Source organism: Schistocerca nitens, chromosome 4, assembly GCF_023898315.1.
Source record: "Schistocerca nitens isolate TAMUIC-IGC-003100 chromosome 4, iqSchNite1.1, whole genome shotgun sequence".
NCBI lineage: Eukaryota > Metazoa > Arthropoda > Insecta > Orthoptera > Acrididae > Schistocerca > Schistocerca nitens.
In genome coordinates, this window is record NC_064617.1 from 69,731,265 (window position 1) to 69,757,900 (window position 26,636).

General features: G+C 36.7%; 1 protein-coding gene across 1 annotated transcript in view; it reads right to left on the minus strand.

Annotated features, from left to right (window-relative positions):
* LOC126251758 (coiled-coil and C2 domain-containing protein 2A) overlaps positions 1-26,636 on the minus strand; it is a 606,935-nt gene that overhangs the window by 160,276 nt on the left and 420,023 nt on the right. The window contains exons 15-17 of the mRNA XM_049952374.1: positions 18,046-18,187; positions 17,142-17,345; positions 9,344-9,540 (exon numbers count right to left, since the gene is read on the minus strand). Coding sequence (XP_049808331.1) covers positions 9,344-9,540; positions 17,142-17,345; positions 18,046-18,187 — 543 coding nt within the window. The remainder of the gene's footprint in view (positions 1-9,343; positions 9,541-17,141; positions 17,346-18,045; positions 18,188-26,636) is intronic.

Genomic DNA, 26,636 nt, shown 5'->3' on the forward strand with positions numbered 1-26,636 from the left:
ACCAACCAGACATTACTTTCCACATTGATCATTTTATTACAAAGAAATGTAACATAATCCCAGACCTTGCTTTTTAGTACAGTCTCATACTCACACACTCATGTAAATGGGACTCATATTTTACACTTAACAACTTCCGTTTCCCATTACAGTTAAATGTAAAACATGAGAAACATTTACATAAACATTTTATTGTGTTGTTGTTTTAAGAAGCAAGGTTTGAATTATGTTATATTTCTTTGTAACACAACAAACAATGTGAAAAACAATGTCTGGTAGAAAGCTTATACAGGATATATCTATGACACTGATGATGTTACAAACTTCAGAGATGATGCAGAAACAACGAATGTATCAATTTGAGATAGGGACTCTTGATCCAGACATGACTGAGTCACAGATTACGCTGATCAACAACATTTTTGAAATGGTGTTCTTTGCTAAATCTTGGGTGGTAAATTTGATAAGTAAATAAGTGTTTGGCTATCAAGCTGAGTTTCTCATATTACTCTACCGCATAGCTATCAAAATCCTTGAAAATGCTGAATATTGGTTATTCTTCTATAGCTTAATCTAAAAAACCTAACTTAAAGTTTCAGCAGATTTAATTGCTGAAAAATAATCAAAAAAGTATAGTGAATTACCACATGTACACCTCAGTTCAAAAATTACCTTCAGGAAATGAAGGTGATTTGATAACACTACTGATGACTCATTTTGAACTCACAGAATCACATTCCATTTCTTGCCACTTGCATCTCAGCGTAGAGAGTTCTGACAGTTGTTAGAAGTGATTGCTTGTTTGCTAAGGTCATGAATGTTTGTGCTTTTATAAATTCAGAAAAAGAAATGAACTATGTGCCTATTAAAATAGCACAAATTCTTGTTGTTATATCTGTAGACAGTTATCTCTGAAATCACAAAACTGAAGCTAAAACCTCTTGTAAAGAAGTGCAATGAACTTTATTATGGGTGTAAGGTTAATAAGGAGGATGATAATTGGACCCTGCCAGAATGCTGTTTCTCATGTGCTGGTAAAAAGATCATGTCAACATCCTTTGCTGTTCCCCTGATTTGGAGGGAACCAATGGACTGTTCTTTTGTCTGACAAATATATCCTAATTTACCATCTGCTATAAGGTCTTTGTGTCACAACAAAGGGTAACAGATACCAGTGCCTCCTAAGAATGTGGAAGTGACCAAAGGTGAATACAGTGACAAATATGCATAAGACAGCAAAAAAGATACGCAGGCCAACCCAATGCTTCAATGTCACTGTGAATCAAATAAGTGATACTTTTTGTGTCATGGGGATCTCAACGATATCATCTGTGGTTTAAATTGTCAAAACAACAGGCTGAGCTTCCAGCTTCAAACTTAAAAGGGTGGAATATTATTTTTTGCAATTGAAAAGTGAGTGTTTATTGTCACCACCATGCTGTTCTTCTGAATATTTCTCCAAAGAAAATGACCTTCTTTGTTTTTTTGGCCTTGGCACAAATTTTAATTCATTACTTCAGCATCTAATCATGTAGAAAATTTCATTCTGGTCAGATTGCTCATGAGAGACATATCGGAACTTTAAACTGTTACTCCCACTTACCCAGTATGAGAAATAAAAACACCATGTATTGCTAGGTAATTGCAATTTTTCTTGGCATGCAGCTCAGCTACACAAAGTGCTGTTGCATTTTACATCAGTGGGACTGCAGAAATGGAAAAGCACTATTATGGGAAAAAATTGCATCACTGAAATGTACTACTACCTGGACAGAAGATTGCGATAAACACTCCTCCTGTTGACCCAAAAATACGTATCTGTGTCCATTGCACAATATATGGGTCATACCAAAATTTTTGTAAAAGCCATAGACAACGTTTTACCTTAATTCAAGCACTGGCAAGAGAAGTTTCCAAGGATTGCTCAAGCAAAAATACAGGAAGGAACTCTGATGAACATTTCCTTGATTCGTTGAGAGATCTTAAAAGAATGACTCTGGCATCTTCATAAGAGTCTGCATGAACTTTTTGGGCAACAATAGAGCAGAGAACTGTTGTGACAGTATGTAAGAAATACTAAGATCATACCACCTTATGAGCTGCCACTCAAAATACATTCCTTTCAAATCAATTGTGTGTTTCATCTTATGAGTACTGCTCAAGTGTATAGTATCCCTGCCAAATGGGACTAACAGGGGATACTAAAAGTATATAAGGAAGGTTCACATGAATAGTCACATGTTTGTTTGACCTGTGGAAGAGCACCACAGAAATGTTGAAAGACCTGAACTGACAGATTCTTTACGATAGACACCACTTATCTCACAAAAGCTAACATACAAAGTTTTGAGAACTAGTAGTATGTGAAGAATCTAGAGATATTCTTCATCAACCAGTGTATCACTCCTGTAATGACTATGAAGATAAGACTAATTACAGCATTCACAGAAACAATAAACAGTCATTGTTCCTGTGCTTCATATCCGACTGGAACAGGAAGAAATGCTAACTTATGGTACCACGCTCTAAGCTCTCTGCCAAGCACTTCACAATTTGACTACAGGAGGTACATATATTTAGATAAAGGAAAGGCATAAGCAGTGGTCACAAGAAACTTAATAATGGGAGATATGTTATGCAGAATAAAGATATCAACATTACACTGAAGGGAGATGGTCAGAACACAGATTTGGTCTGCATAGGAAACATGCAGAAACAGTTCCTCCTATCAAATTATTTTTTGTCTCCACCATTCACCCTTCATCCCCTGTATTTTCTTCCAAGTTACTTTGTAATCTTACTGGTGCTCTTGTACTTCCTTAAGTTCTGACTCATTAACCTTACTATTTTACTCTTCTAGGGAATTGATTTTTTAAAGTACATCTGCTGACTGAAGCATCGAATGAAAATTTGTACCATTGCTGCAATTCGAACCTGCATCACCTGCTCACTAGGCAGACACACTAACCACTATGTCACCCTGGCACAGTGGCTTTGCGCAACTGCACAGACTGTGCTAGTGTGCCTCCCTCCTCAATCCAAATTCCCATTTATGCCTCAGCTCATTTAGTATTCGCCCTGAACTTGAACAGTGTTGCAGAGTCTCTCCAACTGTATTGGAATAGCATTTAAGCATTGTGCAAAACAGGAAAGGCATGCTAGGGTAGTCTGTACAGTTGCGGAAACCCACTGTGCCAGAGTGGCATAGTGGGTAGCACATCTGCCTAGTGAGCAGGAGCCCCACATTTGAATCCTGACCATTGTACAAATTTTCATTTATTGTTTCAATCTGCATATGTACATTGTAGATGATTGTGACTTGAAAAGGTATCTAGCCCCATATAGTTTCATTTGATTTTTAAGGCACATAGCATGCAACTTTCAGTAAACCAATTACCCCAATTTACAGCTCCTCACGGCTAATAAACATGTGTTACTTTGACCATTGATTATTTGTGTCTTACACTGGACACATAATAACTGATATTGTGTTTAAAAAAATACATCCCAGTTCTTAGTGGGAAAAGGGTCTCATGTGATTTTGAATTGTAAGGCTCTGTGTCAGAACAAGTCTTTTAACTTGGTGCTACTTTTGCTTCTTGAGTTTTATACATCTTAAATCCAGTTGTTTCAGTACATGAGATTTTGATTAGAGCAGATAAAATCTAGTGCCCTGCCTCTGCCATTGATGATACTAGGACAGAAGGGAGAGGATGGAACATAGTGCCATTACAGTCTACTTCTCTTGAGTAGTACCAAGGAGTTTGCTTAATTAAGCTTATCATTAACATCGTTATTTGCCTTCAGTATGAGATAAGCTGCAGGAAGGTGTAGAATTTAATGCACTTGCATTGCACACACTCCAGAAATGATTATCTGTTATTATCCATTTATATGGAAGTGATGTTGTGGCTCTTACATTCTGTCAAAATAGTTTAGATACCATACAGTTACATGAAACACTTCTTTGTTGACAGTAATGATAAAGTCTATGAACATTTAAAAAATTGACACAGATAAATGAGCAAGAAAAACATAACAAGTGATACAGTAGGGAAAGACAAACAATCAAAGTTTTTATTTTTATTTTTTACATATTTTTATTTTACCATGTTTATAAATGTTCTACATGTCTATCATTTGTAACATGGCACCTAATTGTTAGTCCAATTCTTCCCATATCAGAAGTATTGGTAAAAACAGCTACTTCAAATGTGAACTAGTGTCATCTTGTTGAAAGATGAAATCTCTGCCATCAGTTTCAAATTGTGGCATGAAACACAATTGCAGCATGTTGAGACAGGTGATACCACTGTCATTTCTCCCAGCAAGGATGAATGGTCCACAGACTGTCTTGCTGGACATGACAGAGAGCATGTTAACTTCCTCAGAATTCTGGGCATGTTCAGCAGTTGTACGCCGATTCTCAGACCCACATATGCATGTGTTGTGTTGATTGACCTTTCCCGAAAGATGAAAAGTAGTTTCATCACTGAAGACTGATTTTCTCACAAAGTCACTATTTTCAAGATTGTTCTGTACATCAATGCAGAACTGCAGATGGCACAATCTGTCATCATGGCTTATGGCATTGCAATTTGTACAGCTTCACTCTTAATAATTTATGAAGGATTCTCCAAAATGTTGGCTGAGGAATGTTCAGTTCTGCGCCAGCTCGATATGTAAACTTTATAGGACTTCACAACATCACAACCCTCACACTGCTTACTGTCTGTTCTGATATGCTTGATAGAGCCAGATATTTTGCATTGAACATGTGCTCTATGCAGAGCTGCACCCCTACATATTTGGCCATCACACTTACAGATATACTTCACAGGGCAGGTACAGCACGTGGCTCACCTTGGAGGATGTTTGCCAAAAAGTCACTGAGCTTTTAGCACCAAGTCTTCTGGAGTTGCCACAGGACCTGGAGATGCTACCCACGGCACTATGAGATGTGCAGGTTACAGTACAATATTGTAGTCGCAGGTACCTCCTCACATCCATGCAGCCACGTGTTCATATGGTGACACCATGCACATACTCTTCCACGAATGCCTACTGAGGCTGGTGCTCCAGTTACATTCCAGGTTCTGACCGACTGATCGCTGCTTTGAGTCTTCGATGTCTGCCACTGCTGCTGCCACCCGAGATGTTATCTCGCCCTCAACCATGAGTGCCGCATGAAGCTGCACTTTTGTCAGTCACTCCCAAGGGCAACACTTCACTGTATCTGTATGTGATTGTCCACGAGCTCATTGCCTTGTGGGACCATTTTGTTACAGCATCTTACTGCTCTTTGGTAAGATGCTGCCAATGAGTTCCCAGCCTTGTGGAAGTTTGTCGTTACTTATCCTCCCTGCTCCTCACCACATCGACATTCATGGATTTCACCCTCATGTGTACCTTTAAGGCACTGTTGAGGATTAACATTTTTTTTTATCAAGTTATGTGGACATTTGTTCCTAGAAGTTGCATGTAGTTTAGTCTTGTCAATAAAAATTGTTACTGCAAACTATGTATCTCAATACTGTCAGTACTCCTCTCTGCTAAAAGATATTTCATGGAGATGATTATGCTCTTCATGTGTTTTCTAGTCTTTCTTGCTGTGTCTTAGTTCATTTTGCTGGAGCAAGGTTTCATTTTTCACACTGTTCACAAGATTTTCAACCTACTGGATTTTCATTTTTTCATTCTGATGGGGCAACATAGTCATGCTTCTCATGTTGTTTTCCAGTTGGTTTTCTCAATTCTGGTAGGCATTTGTTTGAAGTTCATTTCCCCAATGGTGTCAAAGTTTCTTACCAGTTGCAAGTTTGTAAAATTGGTTTCTTTGTTACTGCCCTGTTTTATGTATGATTCAGCAGTCTATTATTGTGTTGTTGCATTAGGCATTGTCTTAATTGATGCTCTTGGTCTGCATTATTTTCAGTGGTTATTTGCTGTAAGTTTTGTACTTCAGTGACATCCAGATTACAGCATGTTGGCAGTGTATTTTTGTGTAAGGTTTAAGGGTCCTATTCTGTTACCTTGTCAGTCCAATCATTGTGGCTGTGTTTGGCACAAGTCATTCAGTTATAGGAGCAGCAAATACAGAAACTGCTGCAGATCATAACTCAGCTCACTCAGGTTATGACTGCAATGGCCGCATGTCAATAAACCATTCCTGGATTGGTACTAATTTATCGGATGTTTGACAGCCAGAAAGAGGATTGGTCCACATACAGTCAAAGGTTGAAGACCCGCTTTACAGCATAAAGCATACAACATATGCAGCACAGTGCTCACTTTATTGCAAGTGCAGATACAGATGTCTTTTGCTTCTGTTGTCAGTTATTCCCAGACTCTCATCTGCAGTATGTCAATTTTGGCTTGATAGTGGAACATAAGAGTGCATTTTGTACTGACAGTCAACTCTGGTTGAGCCACGTGAGTGCCACAGTCTCGATTACCAGTAAGCAGTCTTCCCCTCAGTGTTCAAGTGAGCTCAATTGTGGACAGTGTCCAGACTGGGCATCCATGAGTTTTGTATGTGGTGAGATGGGCCACCTTGAGTCAAGTCAGTTGCAATGTTGTTGTGCTGTGTGACAGTTTTGTGTTCACAAAGTTCTATGGCAGAAGTCCCTCTGCCATCGGGCCAGTCCTTGCCAGTGACACCACAAGACACCGGCCTGGTGTTGCTGGCTCTGCAATCACCAATGCCAGTCCTCTCATCAATCCAATAATCACTCTCTCTTTTCCTGTCATCACCAACCCTGTCAATGATGACACTGCATTCTCATCAACTCTGTCATCATTGGCACTGTCTTGGCTGGCCCTCCTGTCATCACCAGCCCTGTTGACAATGCTGCCAGCCTTCTCATCTGTCCAATCATCACTAGCCCTGTCACAGCCAGTCCTCTTTCACCACCGACTGTGTGAATGATGATGCAAACTTCCTTCTTGTCACTCCTGTCATCAACAGCACTGTTACAGCTGACCCTCTTGATGTCACCAGCCTTGTCAATGCCAGCTCTCTTGTAAGTGCAGTCGTTGCCAGACCTGTGACAGCTGGTCCTCTTGATGCCAATGCCAGTGCCTCCACACTGATTCCAGTGGTGCCACTGTTGCCACCCCAGAAACTGCTACTGCTGTTGCTGCCAGCTCTGCTGCTGGCACTGCCAATCCCATCAAATGTCCTTCTGGGTCTCGGGTTGTGCTTCTGTAGAAATTTTGCCACAAGCCCTGCTCCCACCTGGGGAGGACAGTTGCCATTACCCTACACCGACATGGCATGCTTGTATTGATGGAATCACATTTTGTGTTGTTTAGTGCCTTAGTTCAGAATATTCACGTGCCTTGCACTGAGGTTTGGAAGCTATTGTGCAATGTTTATATGCTTTTTCTCTTCTTGTGTATTGCAGCATGTGCTCAGCAGTCTAATTAGTTGTGCATTCTTCTATGGATGTTCATGTCAGTCTTGGGGTTCTTTTTTATGCACAGTGTTTTGGTTCTGTTCAATTATTGTGGGGTGTGAGAATGTGTTACAGCATTCAGCAACTAGTTGGTCATTTCTCAGGCACATGTTCACACACACACATCTCTGAGATGGCTGAGCTATTTCTTTTAAAGGGGGAGGGGTGAGGTGTATGCATGGCTGTGCCCACACTTATGGATATACTTTGTGGGCCAGGCCTGGATCCTGCCTCACCCCTGAAGATGTTTGTCAATGTAAAAGTCACTGAGAAATTTACCACCAAGCCTCCTGCACTTGCCACAGCATCTGGGGCTGCTACCTATGCCACCACAGGAAGCGGAGATAGTGGTACACAGTGCTGCGTTCGTTGGTACTAACTTTCATTTGCACAGTCATGTGTCCATGTGACACCCTGCATGTACTCCTCTGTGGATGCCTACTTAGGTGAGCACTCCACCCATCAAGAGCCAGTTATGCCCCACAATCCGAATGACCAACAGTCACTGAGAATCTCCAATGCATGCCACTGCCACTGCCAATGCCTGCCAAGGTGTTGCCTTCCCCTTATTGTGAGCCCCGTACAATGCTGAACTTCCATCAGCTGCTCCTGATAGCACTGCTTCAAAGTATCTGCTCACAAACTCATTGCCTCATGGTACCATGTCATTACAGCACCTTGCTGCTCGTTAGTGAACTACCTACAAGCACCCAGCCTCGTGGGAGTGTGCTGTTACTTATACTCCCCGCTTCTCAGCATTTCGACATTTATGAACTTCATCCTGGTGTGTGCACCTGTTAGGCACTGTTGAAGATTGACGTTTCTGTTATTGTGTTGTGTGGACATTCATTCTCAGAAGCTGGTTGTAGTTTAGTTATGTTAATAAATATTCATTATTCCAAACTGTGTATCTCAATACTATCAGCCATACCATTTGCCTAAAGGATAGTTCAGCACTAACAACCACTCACCTCAAATTTCTTGTCCACTTCACTATGATTTTGTAACCTGGTGGTGTCTTGTGAAACTTGCCATGGAAAGCTCTTTGCACACTCACTATTGGTACACAATGGGCAAATTCAAGCACACAAAATGATTTTTCTGGATGTTTTGCTGACACTTTCAGCAACTGCACCAGTGGCACCTTTGTCAGTGTTTTTTCAAACAAACTTGCCAGCACCACATTCAAAAAAGCTTTGAGAGTCTGTCTTTCACATATTGTACCTTTTTTACATTATGTTTAGTCATTTACCTATAACAATTTCTTAAAATCTTTCCTTGTATTTATGGTTTAATATCCCTTTGAAGTTAATTCTATTTTACATAACCTCACCAGACCTTTTCCTCCACCCCTCTTCCTTCCTCTTCAAGCTTTCTCCCAGAAGGGGCCAATAGCTTCAAAAGACTTCGATACCTTTATATGTGTGCTCTCTTGCTGCTGTTTGGTGAGTTGATGTTTCATCGATCCAATTACTTTATATTTTCAAGAATTGATTATTTTTATTGCATTGTATGAAGTTTGTTTAAAAGAAAACTTGCTCAGTTAATTAATGGTTCTATACATTGTCAGAGGTTGCCAAATTATTCAGGCCACAAATCAAAGACTAGTTATAAAGTGAATCATTTCACTGTTAAACTACCACCACCCAAATTATTTTGTAGTTGTATAAATAATTGAAAATGGGACTGACAGCATACTGTGAGATTAACTTTATCTGGATTATCAGATGAAAACTATACAGCTTGGGGGACATGTTTGGCAGCTATTCAGCTATTGACACAGTCCTCATATGACTTATAAAAACTTCTATATAAAAACTATAAGAAGATTATCTCTGTACAGTTCATTATTACACCAAATACAGATTACATTATGATATCTATACCTGATATCAGGAACTTGATCCTCTGAAACAATGTCTTGTGGTTGCTTATTCTGTTGTGCAGCATGACATTGCTGTAGTATCCTCTGCTGAACATCTAGGAGAAATCTCTGACCCCATATCCGATGTGACTCTAATGGATCTGGAGGTAGTTCATCATGACTTCTCTTTGGCTCCACAGAAACCCGTTTGTCATATTCCTGTAAGCAGTAAGTAAAAAATGTAAGTAAAAAATGTAACTCTTTTCTGATTATTTTCAGGTTTATGGTAGTTTTTGTTGACTCTATGATGATCAGAGAGTCAACAAAAACTACCACAAACCTGAAAATAATCAGAAAAGAGTTACATTTTTTACTTTGAACTCAGGAAAGAAATTATCTATTTTCATTCAAATGTGATATGAGCTAAATTTTCGTATTTGTATGAACTTATTTGTGTTAAAATCTTTCTTGCACAAGCTGCTAAATAATACTCTTGAATATATGTATACAATGAAGAAACAATTTTTTGGAGACAGTTTTACACTACCTTTCACAAATACAACAAAACTGGACTACACTGATCAATTCACTGAAATAAATTACGAAACTGGAACCACTATATGAAGATATCATTTAACCTATTACAACTAAACAAACAATGGAAAATTCAGGATGGAATAACAACAATATTATGTAAGTGACGCATTGCTACTTAACATCCAGTCTATATTGTGAGTAACGATCTGTCCCTTTCATAATAATGTTGAAACTATTACAACTATTGAACAAAATAAGAATTCTTTATAAGCTAAAAAGCAGTAAAGAAGCAAAATAAGCAATTTTAACAGTAAAATAGAGAGAAATTGTAGGCAATAAATATATTACCTCACAGGAACTAAAACCAACTAATATCTCAATAGAAAGTGTGATCAAAATAGGTAAGAAGTAAAACTCAAATTTTAAAGAATTGGTCCCTTTATGAAGCACACCTAAGATTGATTGATTGATTGATTTCTTTATTAATCCATGTAACAATTTACATTGTGTGGATTTCGTCAGCAAAATCATATACAATACAATATACCTACAATTATACACATAAAATTTGTATTTACACACATTTTTGAGGTATCTTAAATTAATTTTATATTATTGTGTGATTTGTAATTTTCTTATAGTATTACAGTTGTAAAATTAACAGACATCTGACTAAATGCAACACTATATAGTATATACTGAAGGGCCAAAGAAACTGGTACAACTGCCTAATATCATGTGAGGCCCACACGAGCACACAGAAGTGCCACAATGCGACATGACATGGACTCCACTAATGTCTCAAGTAGTGCTGGAGGGAACTGACACCATGAATCCTGCAGGGCTGTCCATAAATCCATAAGAGTACAAGGTGGTGGAGATCTCTACAAAACAGCACATTGCAAGGCATCACAGATATGCTCAATAATGTTCATGTCTTGGGAATTTGGTGGCCAACAGAAGTGTTTAAACTCAGAAGAGTGTTCCTGGAGCCACTCTGTAGTGTTTCTGGACATGTAGAGTGTTGCATTGTCCTGCTGGAATTGTCCATCAGAATGCACAATGAACATGAATGGCTGCAGGTGATCACAACAGCATGCGTACATGTGTGTCACCTGTCAGAGTCGTACCTAGATGTATCAGGGGTCCAATATCACTTCAGCTGCACATGCTCCACACCATTACAGAGCCTCCATCAGCTTAAACAGTCCTCTGCTGACATGCAGGGTCCATGGATTCATGAGGCTGTGTCCATATCAGTACATGTCTGTCTGCTTGACACAATGTGAAACGAGATTTGTCCGACCAGGCAACAAGTTTCCAGTCATCAACAGTCCAGGTGAGGCATAAAATTTTGTGTTGTGCAGTCATCAAGGGTACATGAGGCCTTTGTCTCTGAAAGCCCATATCAATGATGTTTCCTTGAATGGTTCACATGCTGACACTTGTTGATGGCCCAGCATTGAAATACACAGCAATTTTCAGAATGGTTGCACTTCTGTCATGTTGAATTTCTCTTCAGTTGTTGTTGGTCCTGTTCTTGCAGAATCTTTTTCAGGCCACAGCAACGTCCGGGATTTGACATTTTACCGGATTCCTGATATTCCTACCTCGGAGAGTCTGTGTCCCATCACTCATGCTCCGACTATAGTACCATGTTCTATCTCACTTAAATATTGATAAACTGCCATTGCAGCAGCAATAACTGATCTAACAAGTGCACAAGACACTTGTTCTCTTATATAGGTGTTGCTGACCAGAACACCATATTCTTCCTCTTTACATATTTCTGTATTTGAATATGCACACCTATACCAGTTTCTTTGGTGCTTCAGTGTATAACCACTCATTTATTGTTGTGAAGTAATAGCAATCCACCCAAACTGCAGATTCAGTAGACAAGAGGAAAAAATGAAGAAAAATTTAAATTGTAAACTTGCGAAACATCCTTAAGATAGGAATACACACTTATGTGCAGATTAATAACACAATATTCAAATAAAATAAAAAATAGGGGAAAGATGACTCAGCTCTCACATTCTTTGTGTATGGTGTATTATGATATAAAAGAAAACAACATGCATGAAAACAACACTTATAAGAGGTTCCAGAAGACAAATGGTTTCATAGTTTTCAGTTTACTATGAGAAGTAAGTGATAAGCTAATTTCTGGGTAACTATACACATAAAATAAAACTACACATTTAAACAGAATGTACATGTTCTTAAAGTTATGACCTACATCACTTGTTTAGAAAATAAACAAAAAAATAATTTATTTACCATTACACAGATTGTTGTTTCACAATGCATTTTTTCAAGAACTCCAACTGCAGCAGCTGCTGTGTGGACTGAGTACCTCAGTAGTTGCTGTTGCCAGTGCTAAGCACAGATATAGGAGGAGGATACAGGGAGCAGCCAGGAAACATTTTGAGACGACCACTATAGTTAACATCAGTAGTCGTAAAATTGAGCTAGTTCCTCTCAGCAGTGTTTTCTGGGTTAATCTTGCATTATTCTTGTATTTCTTATCTGCTATGGGCCCGCTATTAAAATTTTTTGTTTACCTAATTTCCCTGTTAAGTTCTTGAGTTTTCTAGATTTTAATAGAGCATCAATGTTGTGTGTTGTGATACAGCTGAGTTGGTTATAATTTACTGTGGCCTCGTGTTCTGGTTGATGTATTGGTTTTTGGAAAAACAGACAATTATGTTAACCAGCCCACCATTTGTAAACAAAATCACAATTCAAGAACAGGAAACCACAAATACAGACATATTTAAATGTGAGGCCTATTCATAAAGTAAACGTTTATTTATTTTAAAAAATGTGAACAAAATTGCAGAATCTGTTTTATTATACTGTGAAAGTACATCCTCTAATTAATTTTTACACATTGTCTCCAGCCACACTGAAACATTAGTTGTAGTGTTTGACAAGCTTTGGAATTTCACAATCATGTAATTCTGCCACCTGCGCCCACCTGACATTAAATTTCCATTAATCCAAACCTTTACTAATCACTTTGTACAGAGGAGTAGGACTAATCTGTGGAAAATGAACACAAAGCTCTGAGATGATGAAACATCAATTTTCTCTAAACGTTTTGTCAACCAAATTAATTACATCTGCATTCAAAATACTTGGTTGGCAACTTGTCTCTTCATCATGGACAATGGTTCACCAACTCTTGAACCTATGGCACCATTGTTTTACACCGCCTTCACTCATTACCTAAGATTTGGGCTAATAGTAATTTAATGCCAGATGGCTGCTGGTGGGAGAATTCTATGGTTACAGAACTTCAAAGCTAATCTAATGTTGTGACAAATGTCTAAATGTTGCTGGAAACAATGTGGAAAAATAAATTAGAGTCTGTACATTCACAGTATTGTAGAACAAATTCTGTAACACATTCACATATTTTTTTAAAAAAATAAAAGGAGGTTATTTTATAAATAGCCATCAATTTTAGGGAAATCATAACAAGAATTCTCAATGAAAATCTCATGTGGCAGAAAATAATAAACAATCCGATAAAAGCACAATATGTCACTAAGAATACATACAACAAAAAAGGTCTCTCAACAGACACAAAATTAAAACACTACTAAACAGTTACACAACCAGTTATAAGATACTGAAGTGGAACCATTTTCAAAACAATTAACACTCCACAAATAGGAAGAATACTTAAGACAGCCTAATAATCAGAATGGGCATTAACAAAGAATGCTAAGAAAATGGACATTGTAGACTAGTTTCTAATAAAACAGCCTACAAAGAAATGCAACCAGTAATGGGGAGGATAATGGAGAAACATCTTTGGACATGAACATCTACATCTAAACTCCACAAGACACTTGATGTTGTATGGTGGAAGGTACTTCTGGTACCACTATATAATCCTCTCATCATTGCTCCATTCGTGAATAGTGCAGTGGAAGAACAACTGTCAGTAAACCTTGAAATTAGCTCTGATTTCTTGAATTTTCTCATTGTGGTCATTTCATATGATGTATATGGGAGGGAGTAATTTATTGTCTGACTCTTCCCAGAATGTACACTCTTGAAATTTCAACAGCAAACCTTTTTGTGGTGTACAAGACCTTTCTTGGAGTTTGTCGAGTATCTCCATAATGTTCTCATGCCACTCAAATGATCAGCAGGCAATGATTTGGGAAACCCAGACTTAACTTTGTGATAATCTGATGCTACTTTCAATCATATGGATGATGGTCAACATTGGCCAACCCTAGTTATAATGATATAAAACATTTCATGTGAGTTGTCAAAAAAATATTGAGTGTAGAATTAAAAAGTGCATCACTAACACTATGACAAAAGTAATTTTTTCCACAGCAGTATCAAGCTATAAACCAGATTAAACAAGCAAATAATGGGAAGGGTGATTTCAGATGAAGAAAGAAAGTTGAGATCTAAGTGAATGAAGGAGTACTGGGCCAATACTAAACTAAAAACTGTTCTTACAAAATTGACTAAAGCAGTCCAACAAAGACAGTAAAATGTTACTAAATAACTAAATATCTGATAAAGATGGAATAATATACAATCAAAGAGAGAGAAAGACCTTAGTTTAATTTTTTAGTTTTATTTATGGTTGTAAACCCAGTCTGCAATCAGAAAAAGAGATACACCAGGAAAGAATAGGTTGGAAATGAACAATGAAATACAGCAATGACATACAATAACCCGATAACTTATGAGTGTGATACAAAATGCAGACAGAAAGTAAGAATGAAGAGAAGGAGAAAAAATGAAGATTGACAAGCATAATCAGGATTTTATTGTCTCATTTAACTGTAACAGATTACACATCAAATACAATATTTATTGCAATATACTACAAAATCTGAATACTTATACAGCTTAAATGTCCAGATCAGCATTAAAAAATTCCTCAACATAGTAATAGCACTTCTGCACCAGAGCACTGCATAATTTTCTTTTCGTCAACTCAGTTCCTCCAATTCAGAAATTTGTTTCTTTTGACTTGTTGCATATTTTAATTCCCATATATTGTGGGATTGATGGAAAAGCATGAAATATTCTTTGTTCATAGCTTAATGTTTGTGCTGGAAGTTATATGGAAGATTCAGTTCAGAATTATGATTTGAAAAGAGAATTATATCACATACCTACAATGAGCAAACACTTAGTATATTTAGGTCTCATAATAGTGGCTGACAAGATTTTCCTGGCTTTGCTTTGTACATATCTTTGATGATTTTCTTCTATAAAGGTAATATTATTGTCAGTTGCTAGTATTTCTGCTAAAGACAACACCGTGTCTCACAACTGCTTCAAAGTAACTATGGTAAACTATTTTTTGTCTATTCCAGTTACATTGAGTAAGTATAACATAGCAAATGTCAGGCTGTTTGATTTAGTTTTTAGATAATCTGTATGGGAGGACCATGGCAGATTTCTGTCCAATTGCATTCCTAAGAATTTACATGTCCTGCTTCATTTAGTTCCTCACTTTTCTGAATAATCTAAATATAATTTATTTTAGATCATTTTGTCTCAAATTTTATCAGCAGCATTTCTGAAACATTTACTTTTAGGCCATTAGATGGAACCGTGCATCTACGGTAGTTTTTCTGGAGTATTTATGACTCTTTCAGGAATTTGTTCTGCATTTTTATTTTCTATCAGTATGAACATGTCATCAGCAAATAACAATGATTGATAATTTATGGGTAAGAAATTTATGTAAAAAAGAAAGATGATTGGATCTAGGATTGAGCCTTGTGATACCTCCTGTGAAATAGTTCTCAATTTTGAGTGATACTTTCCTTCACTCAATGTTATGACAACCTGTTTCTTTCTCTCTGTCAGATACAGAATTGCACTCTATCAAAACTATGGTTTGGTAGTTTTGGTACAGTGCACAAATGATATAGTAATGATATAGTAAATGGTAGGATTACTGGTAGTATTGGTGGCAGTGACAGGGAAGGAAAAAGAAACATAAATGAATGTGTAAGACAGAAGCTGTAAGCCAAAAGCCAATCACTGCCCCCTCCTCCCCCCCCTCCCCCGTTTGCCTGGTTGATAGTTTTTCACATAATTAGAACCACACATCATTCAGTATTTGTCCATTGTGTATTTTATATCCTTATAGAATATAAATTGTATTTTGTAAGTAATAAAAAAATTAGTCAATCATGTAACTTCTGTGCTTTTACGTAACCAAAACAATTACAGTACTTTGATGCAAGTAAAATTTATATGCATAAACATAAAAATATATAATTATTGTTGTTATTTTGTACTCAACAGAATGTTCATCATGATCAAAGGCAAGAGTTTCCTTTTATTATTACTAAATGCAAAAGTTGTTTATAAATACCAGAAACATCTTTCATATAAGTTAAATGAAGTATTAAAGCAGTGTTTAATGTATTTATGTTTTACAGTTTTTTATTCTTCCTTTTGATTGGGGAAATTGCATTTTCAAGTGATATATGAAAATTCTGTAATGTTTTCTTTATTTTTACTACAACATCCCTGTTTCACTTTATAGCTCAACAGTTTTTTAATAAAAACTGAGTTAAACACTGACAATTTCAGTTTTGCAATAAATACTGTTCACTCTTAAGAAACAGACAAGAGGATAACTATGTAGAGCAAAATTTTTCCATACGTTACCCTGCCCTTTATATATCTTCACTCAGTCTAGACAATTCACTGCTTACCATTTTCAGGTGAATCTAGTAAGACACTAACCACATACATAAAGAATGCAATCGTTATGACATAATGTCTGATATGTACGCAACACGCCTAATGTACAGGTAATTTGTGTAGGAACTTAACTGACCAAAAATACCAGGAAAACTGCCACAGTCTATGCTTATTTGTGTTGTTCTATGATAGCCTATGATACTTTTACAACTCTAGTCAGATATGACTTACACCACTCTAAAGCGCTACCCATAATTCCATACTTTTTCATTTTATATACGATAACGAATGGTTTACACAGGAGGAGCATAATCAAATGGTTGGTAAAATGCACCTGATGGAAGGGTAACTGCTAAAGTAACAACAGAGCTGATACTTTCTCTATTTGTATTTATCCCTTCCTTTACCACATGATCAGGTAATTTCTACTGGTCTTGCTATTACTTTGCCAGCTAAATAAGCAAAACAAAGTGTACCTGTCAAGCTACAAAAATTTAATCATAAAAAAGAAAGTACATATCATATACAAATTAGTTGTCATAAACATTGTAGTGCATACAGGTCCGGCTTACCACAAATATTTGAGGCAATATTTCCTTCTCACGAAGTGGAACAAGACGTAAACCACGAAATTCAGGTTCACCACGATCCCTGAGCTTAAGTAATCGAAGACGTGGATTGCTGTCTAACTCTTCTGCTGTGCAGAAGTCAAATTCAGATTGCAGTGGGTCCAGCCGAAAATATGAATTTTCTCTGCATGAAGTTTCATCTGTATTCTGTTACAAAGAAAATGTAGAAGTAAAGTATGCCATTATGACATAAAGACCAATCATGAGCTAATATTTGAACAAAAGAGATGAAATACACTTAAACAATAACAAATGAAAATGCTTTTTATAGAAACTGACAAAAAAGGGAATGATATTGACTTTAGACCCATATATTATAGGTTTTCTTACCAATTATCTTCATGAAGAAGTCTGCCTTTTAACAATTTTGAAATTAAAATTATCTTTAATTACGTGAAAAGATAGATACACACATTCAAAGATGCTAGAATAATTTAGTTCATTTACATTATGGTCTGTCTGCAAGGCTAAAGCAAGGTGTCTCACCTATCATCCAGAGATTAAGCTGGCTTAATCTGAAGTTTGAAGCAATGGTCAAAAAGTAAAGTACCCTACTTACTTTTTAAAATACTGTTGATAAAGGACAAATGCCTGCTTAAAGTCTCATGTGCATAAGATAGGATAGTAATACAATGAAGAGAAGGGTAAGAGTTTAAGTAGAAAAGCATAATGTTACTAAAATATAATGGTTTATTTATTCCAATATCAACAGGAAAATTAGTTGGAAAAATTTTAATTCCTGATAACCCTCTCCCACATAATAATTTAAATTATAATAATCCAAGGACATTACAATAACATAAAAATGAAATAAAAATTAGCCACTGCATATTAAATGGCATCCTACCTTCAAAAAATAAAAGAATGAAGCATTTCTAGGATCATTAGGATCCAAATGAGACTTCTCTGCCCATTCTTTAAGTTTCTGAGGATCTAAATTTCCATCCTGGTTTCGCAATGAAACTGGGAAGTCTGCTGGCTCACTGTGTCTGGTTAAACATTCAGAGTCAGTTATTTTTTATTAATCCTGAAGCATATATTACAAGATTGTTGTGCATCAACAACAAAGTCAGTGCAATACAGGCTCTTTCTAAATAATAACAAAATCCAATATAAAGTAAACTATCTTTTCAGAAGTAACAATGTATATTATCTGAATTGACTTGGGAGGAGAGGGGGAGGAGATTTTCGAAAACCAGTTTATTTGGGTAACAGAACTGGTATATTTTTATTTATCAATTTACCCCAATAATAACTACATGTATTGACCATAACATGAATCTCTTCCATTATTACAATGGCAAGTACAGTAGGAATGTATATATTACAGCCTAGTAAACAAAAAATATGTAATACATATGTATTTTGCATGTACAGTACCTAAGTGTAGAATTAATGCTTGCAAATATCCTTAATTTTGATCTGCTGAAACAAGCCCACTGCTTATAAGCTGCTAAGTCAGGCATTTTTATTTCATGACAGATATCTGATGCTTGTCACTTTCATCTTGAGCTTCAAACCATTGCAAGGAAACAGACAAACACATAAACACTTCAGATACAGCCAGTATATTTTCAGCTTCATTTTGCACACCACTAGTTCAGTGATGAGGTTTACAATTTTACTGTTGTTGTGATCTTCAGTCCAAAGACTGGTTTGATGCAGCTCTCCGTGCTACTCTATCCTATACAATATTCTTCATCTCTGAGTAACTACTGCAACCTACATCCTTCTGAATCTGCTTAGTGTATTCATCTCTTGGAGTCCCTCTATGATTTTTATTCTCCATGCTTTCCTCCAATACTAAACTGGTGATCCCTTGATGCCTCAGAATGTATCCTACCAACCAATCCCTTTTTCTAGTCAAGTTGTGCCACAACTTTCTCTTCTCCCCAATTATATTCAGTGCCTCGTCATTAGTTATTTGATCCACCCATTTAATCTTCAGTATCCATCTGTAGCACTACATTTTGAAAGCTAATATTCTCTTCCTGTCTAAACTATTTATCATCCATATGTTTCACTTCCATACATGGCTACACTCCATACAAATACTTTCAGAAAAAAGACTACCTGACATTTAAATCTATATTCGATGTTAACAAATTACTCTTCTTCATAAACACTTTCCTTACCATAGCCAGTTTACATTTTATATCCTCTCTACTTCGACTATCATTAGTTATTTTGCTCCCCAAATAGCAAAACTTATTTACTACTTTAAGCTTCTCATTTCCTAATCTAATTCCCGCAACATCACCCAATTTAATTCGACTACATTCCATTATCCTCGTTTTGCTTCTGTTGATGTTCATCTTATATCCTCCTATCAAGACATTGTCCATTCTGTTCAGCTGCTCTTCCAGCTCCTTTGCTGTCTCTGACAGAATTACAATGTCATCGGTGAACCTCAAAGTTTTTATTTCTTCTCCATGGATTTTAATTCCACTCCAAATTTTTGTTTCGTTTCCTTTCCTGCTTGCTCAATATACAGATTGAATAACATTGGGGGTAGGCTGCAATCCTGTCTCACTCCCTTCTCAACCATTGATTCCCTTTCATTCCCCTCAACTCTTATAAGTGCCATCTGGTTCTGTACAAATTGTAAACAGCCTTTCACTGCCTGTATTTTACTCCTGCCACCTTCAGAATTTTAAAGAGAGTATTCCAGTCAACATTGTCAAAAGCTTTCCCTAAGTCTACAAATGCTAGAAATGTGGATTTGCCTTTGCTTAACCTATCTTCTAAGATAAGTCATAGGGTCAGTATTACCTTGCTTGTTAATATTTCTATGGAATCCAAATTCATTGTCCCCAATCTCAGCTTCTACCAGTTTTTGCATTCGTCTGTAAAGAACTGGTGTTACTCTTTAGTAGCCACGACTTATTAAACTGACAGTTTGGTAATTTTTGCACCTGTCAACACCTGCTTTGTTTGGGATTGGAATTACTATATCCTTCTTGAAGTCTGATGGCATTTCGCCTGTCTCATACATCTTGCTCACCAGATGGAAGAGTTTTGTCATGGCTGGCTCACCCACGACTATCAGTAGTTCTAATGGAATGTTCTTCTTCTCCCGCAGCCTTGTTTCAACTTAGGTCTTTCAGTGCTCTTTCAAATTCTTCAGGCAGTATCATCTTCATCTAAGCCCTCTTCCATTTTCCATAATACTGCCCTCAAGGACATCACCCTTTTATAGACCCTTTATTTACTGCTTCCACCTTTCTGCTTTCACGTCTTTGCTTAGGACTGGTTTTCCATCTGAGCTCTTGATATTCACACAGGTGGTTCTCTTTTCTGCAAATATCTCTTTTAATTTTCCAGAAGTCAGTAACTATCACTCCCCTAGTGATATATGCCTCTACATTCTTACATTTGTCCTCTAGCCATCCCTGCTTAACCATTTTGACTTCCTGTTGATCTTATTTTTGAAATATTTATACTTTTATACTTCTTTTTGCCTGCTTCATTTACTGCGTTTTTATATTTTCTCTTTTCATCAATTATACTGAATATCTCTTCTGTTACCCACGGATTCCTACCAGCCCTCATCTTTTTAGCAACGATCTTCTGCTTCCTTCACTATTTCACCTCTCAAAGCTACCCATTCTTCTTCTACTGTATTTCTTTCCCCTGTTCTTGTCAATCGTCCCACATGCTCTCTCTGAAACTCTCTACAACCTCTGTTTCTTTCAGTTTTTCCAGGTCCCATCTCCTTAGATTCCTACGTTTTTCCAGTTTCTTCATTTTTAATCTACTGGTCATAACCATTAAATTGTGATCAGAGGTAATGTGTTACAATTTAAAACTTAGTTCCTAAATCTTTGTCTTACCACTATATAATCTGTCCAGTATCTCTAGGCCTCTTCCACATTTACAACCTCCTTTTTTGATTCTTAAACCAAGTGTTAGCTATGATTAAGTTATGCTTTGTGTAAAATTCTATCAGGTGGCTTCCTCTTTCATTCCTTAGCCCCCAGTCCATATTCACCTATTACTTCTTCTTATCTTCCTTTTCCTACTATCAAATTCCAGTCCCTCTGACTATTAAATTTTCGTCTACCTTAACTATCTGAATAATTTGTTTCATCACAGCATACATTTCTTCAATCTCTTCATCATCTGCAGACTAGCTGGCATATAAACTTGGACTACTGTGGTAGGCATGGACTTCATGTCTATCTTGGCTATAATAATGGATTCACTATGCTGTTCATAGTAGCTTATCTGTGCTCCTATTTTTTTATTCATTATTAAAACTACTCCTGCATTACCCTTATTAGATTTTGTACTTATAACCCTATATTCACCTGACAAGAAGTGTTGTTCCTCCTGCCACTTTCCTATCCATTTCCCTCTTTAAATTTTCTAACCTACCTGCCAAATTAAGCGATCTGACGTTCCATGCTCCAGTCCGAGAATGCCGTTTTGTTTTTTTTTTAGTTGTTTATATTTTTTGTTTTGTTTTTTGTTTTTTTTCCCTCTTAAAACAATGTCATCCTGAGTAGTCCCCACCAGGAGACAAAAATGGGGGACTATTTTACCTCCGGAATATTTTGCCCAAGAGCACTCCATATTCATTTAACCATAAAGTAAAGCTGCATGCCCTTGGGAAAAATTATGGCTGTAGTTTCCCCTTGCTTTCAGCCGTTCACAGTACCAGCACAGCAAACCCATTTTGGTAAATATTACAAGGCCAGATCAGTTCACTACCCTGCTCAATTTGATGCCCTGGATCTGCACCGTCAACACTCATCCATTCTTGACTATCATCTTCATCACATCAGGCATTTGAGCTCTTTTAGCATATTGAGCATTTCTAAAACACTATTCTGTTTGTCATTTTCAATTACACACTGAGAACTTTTCACAATACTCACAATTTTATTTTACTTTTATTTTTTTCAAATTTGGTTCCTTTACACTAAACCATTCTGCTCTGATAATGTAGGAAGCATCTTTCAACCAATGTTTTTATTATTTCTTAACAGATTTTCTTCAACGTGATCTTCTCTTTCTAACAATAAATTACACAAAAATTATTTTCTGTGATACTGTTTAAAAGTCTCCATAACACCTATATCCATGGGCTGTAATAATGAGGTATGTTAGATGGAAAAACATCACTTTTATGAACCCACCATTTTCATTTATGAGCTTACATGATGGATGAGTTTGTGCAATGTCAAGGAACAATAATCTTTTCTTGCTATTGTCATTTTTTAACTATTTCAAAGGGCATAAAAACTGCCATAAACCATTCCATGAAAATTGCACTGTGCATACAGGCACCCTTATGTGAAGCATAAACAATAGGCATCAGAGACATATTAACATGTTTGACACAATTAAACAAAGAGGTTTCTTATTTATACCAATGATGATCGTGGGCAACAAGTGGCTACCAGTAGCATTAGCACAAGCGTAAGCTGTAACACGATCCTTGCTTATTTTGGGGCCAGGTGCTGTTAATTTTATATGTGAAGCAAGAGTTTTTGTTGGAAAAACTTTCCAGCTGAGTCCAGTTTCATTATCACTGTAAACATTTGTGAGAGCATAATCTTCTTCCCTCGAAAGGCTCTTAGTCTGATTTTGAAAGAATCAGCTGCTGAATAAACAGCAGACAGTTTTTCTCCTTGTATTTGAACTTCATGAAAGCTGTATCTTGACTTAAAACATTTTAAAAAGCCCATTCCTGCTTTAAAATTTGATGAACCTCCAAGATTTTCATTAAATTGAATTGTGTTCTCACATAGAATGGGAGTAGTGGTAGGTTCTCCTTGTGATAGTTTTTGTGTAAACCACTTGTAAACAGGATCATCCAGATCTGAGTTTGTCGGAAGCTTCATGGTTTTATGACTTGTTGATCCATTCATAGAATTACACTTAGATATACAATTTTTGGATACTTGTCTTTTATTTTTTTTATGTCCATATGTCAACTTACTAACCTTGTACTCATTAAATAACTTGGTTGTAGATTCTTTTTATAATCTTTCACTATCCTTGTCATAGCTCTCATAGAAAGGACATTTGAGTTTAGGAATTTCATTTCACAAGTGTACTTTACACAAGTGATCATAAAAGAGTGAAAATAGTTGCTGTCGTCAGTGGCAACTAGGTGTTGGTGCATGGAGCAGGAGGGGTGCAGGAGAAAAGATCATAATGGGGGTACAGTGTGTAATGGTACTTGAATTATGTAACCATTATGGCACCTCAACTCAACCTCTCGATACCAGCAATATTCTAATGTGTTTCTGCAAAGTAGTTGGAACTGACATATATCTGAGACAACATTCAGATTTGATTTCCTTAATGTAGAGGTACTTTGATACATCGATATGTTTATGTTGCTATGATATTATCCTTATGTGTATTCTTTCTTTTGTCACAATGATCTTTGACGTACATGTAACTCTGATTTTTGGGCGTGTAAGCGATTATTAGTTGTTAGAGTGCCGGACCTTAAAAAAAGTCATGTCTTGGACGTCATGTTGGAAAGACGCATAATGTAGTCAGCTTATAAAATGTGAACTTCAACAGTGAGGAAGATGTTTTCAAGTATGTTTTGTATTGTGAAGTGATGCTTTGTGTGTTACACGATATTGCAATGAAAGCAATTAAAAGGAAGTGTAACTTAAATTCGGAGTGCTGATTACTTTTTTTACATCACCATTGTGCTAACTTTCAAAGGTTTAATCTTCAAGAATGGTTTGTGATACACATCTACAAAACTTTTGAATATAGCAGAATAAAACCTAGGCCTCTTTGCATCCGAGCTTGGAATCATCACCACCTAGATTTTTGACGATTGAGCCATGATTTTACGAGACCAGCGTGGGAAACACGAAAAGATGAGTGCCCAGTTTATTCATTATTACATGAAATGACTGTATTAACTGTGCTCTAATGACACCTGCCACATAATAACTTTGTTGTTGCCCGAAAATGCAGTATTTAGCAGCATGAGCAACACCACAATCATTAATAAAATTTGACCTTTGTTGAGGTAGGGTTGTTAGAATGTGGGTGCTCTTGCCGGGATAGGCAGCACTAAATATTCAAAAATTAACTGTAGATGTGTTTCAGGAAAAGTGCATAGTGAATCTGTTATGAAAAATATCGACAAAAACCTGACAATCAAATATTAAGAAGACAACCACAGGACGAAAAATGGACGCAAAAAACAATGGGATGACAAAGGATTTAAAATAAGCACTACGACTGGATTCCGACGGAGAAGACTTCAGCTAAAAGTTAAGTAAAAATTCTAACGAATTTTGTAATTTGGTACTGTCATTTCTAGTGGTTCATTTTTTGCTAACGGTTAATAATGGATAAAATTAATGCAGGGGAAGAAATAGTGGGGGAGATTCAGAAACTTGATAGGCTAGAGTTAATTATGCAGCTTTTGAGTAGGCAAAATGAAAATATAAATAATTTAAAATCTGAAATAAGGGCCGAAATTGACAAAAGGTTAGGGGAGAATTTGAATAAGCAATTAAATTTAATAAAAACTGAGTTAACCGAGGTCAAAAATACACTGGAAGGTAACTTAAAGGTAATAGAATCGAGGGTAGATAATGTGGAGAAAAAAGTAATTGTTTTTGACATTGAATTCATTGTTGAAAATAGTAACAGAGCCAGGGAAATTCAGGAACTTCAAAATGAAAATGAATCACTAGATGCAAAATGACTTGAAAGTAAACAATGTTAATGCAATCAGGAGTGTTGAGAAAAAGGTTGACAGTTTAGAATCAAATCTTACCAATAAATTAGACACATTAAAAACTAAAATAAATCAAGTTGAAGAATATGTTGCTAACAAAAATTTGCACAGTCATGCACCAGTATGGTCGAACCTGTTAGTGAAAAGTTTTCCTTGTGATGATTTGCACCCAGTTGATTTTTTGCACCATTGCAAGGACAATTTTATGCCAGGAATGTCTGATAATTCAAAAATTAAATTTGTCAAAAAATTTCTTGAAGGGGAGGCCCTATCCTGGGCTAACCAAAATTTTGATCAGTGGGAAACCTTTGCAAATTTTGAGAAACGCTTCTTAAACAAATTTTGGTCAGAATCTGAACAGGGGAGGATTAAATCTGAATTTTTAAATGGACCTATTTTCAGAGGGAGAGTGGGCACCATAAAAGCATTTTGTAAAGATCAATTGAGAAAATTAATACATTTAGATAAACCTTTTGATGAAATGACACAAATAGATGCGCTGAACAGAAGACTACCTGAAAAACTGCAGTGGGATTTAGTTCATCTGCATACATATGCCATAAGCCATAATACGGTGTGTGGCGGATGATACCCTGGAACACTATGAATCATTCTTTTTGCTGTTCCACTCACAGGGAATGAGGGAGTGAGGGGAAAAAAATTGTCTACATGCCTCCATACGAGTCTTAATTTCTCATACTTTATCTTCGTGCAAAAATGTAGGAATTTAAGGAGATGGGACTTTAATAAACTGAAAGAACCAGAGGTTATAGGGAGTTTCAGAGGGAGCATTAGGGAATGATCGATAAGAACAGGAGAAAGGAGTACAGTAGAGTCGGCTGCTAAGGACAACCAACAGAACCAGCACAACTGCTCAGAAGTCAACATACCTGGAATACAGCACAATTTAAACTAAAGGTCAGTGACACAGTAAATATGACTTTTACCCTGAGTAAACCCCACTCAGATCTGAAAATCTATTATCACAATGTCCAATCCTTGAGCAACAAAACTGATGACTTAAGCATTTTGCTGACCAGTGAACTCAGTGATATCTCAGTAGTATGCCTAGCAGAGCACTGGCTCTGCACTGATGTAGTTAAATTAATCTCACCACCAAACTTCAAATTGTGCGAACACTACTCCAGATCAAATGATGGACATGGTGGGGTTGCCATCTTCATCAAACAACACATTGAATATAGCCCACTTCCTACCCTAAAGGAAACAGGAACAGACAAGATCTTTGAATGTGCAGCCATAAAGCTTACAGATCTAAATCTAATAGTAGCTACAATTTACCGTACCCCCTCCAGTAGTATTAATGATTTTCTGTTACAAACAGACTTGTTTCTATCCAAAATAAGTCAGTGGAAACAGGATGTGATTATATGTGGTGACTTTAATATAGACTTTCTCACCCACAACAGAAACAGGGAAACATTGATTAACATTGCAAAAACTTATAATCTGCATGGCCTTGTAAACGAGCCCACTAGAATAACAACCACATCCAAGACAGTTCTAGATCAATTTTTTGCAAATAGAAATAAACTTAACCCAACTCTAGAAGTATACAATGCAGGATTCAGTGCCACCAAGCTGTCATTCTAAAGGTCGATGTTAGCATGATACCTCAAACTCAGTCCCACCTAAAACTTTACGAAGGTTTTTCACCCAAGAGAACTCGAACAAGCTAAATGCCCTCC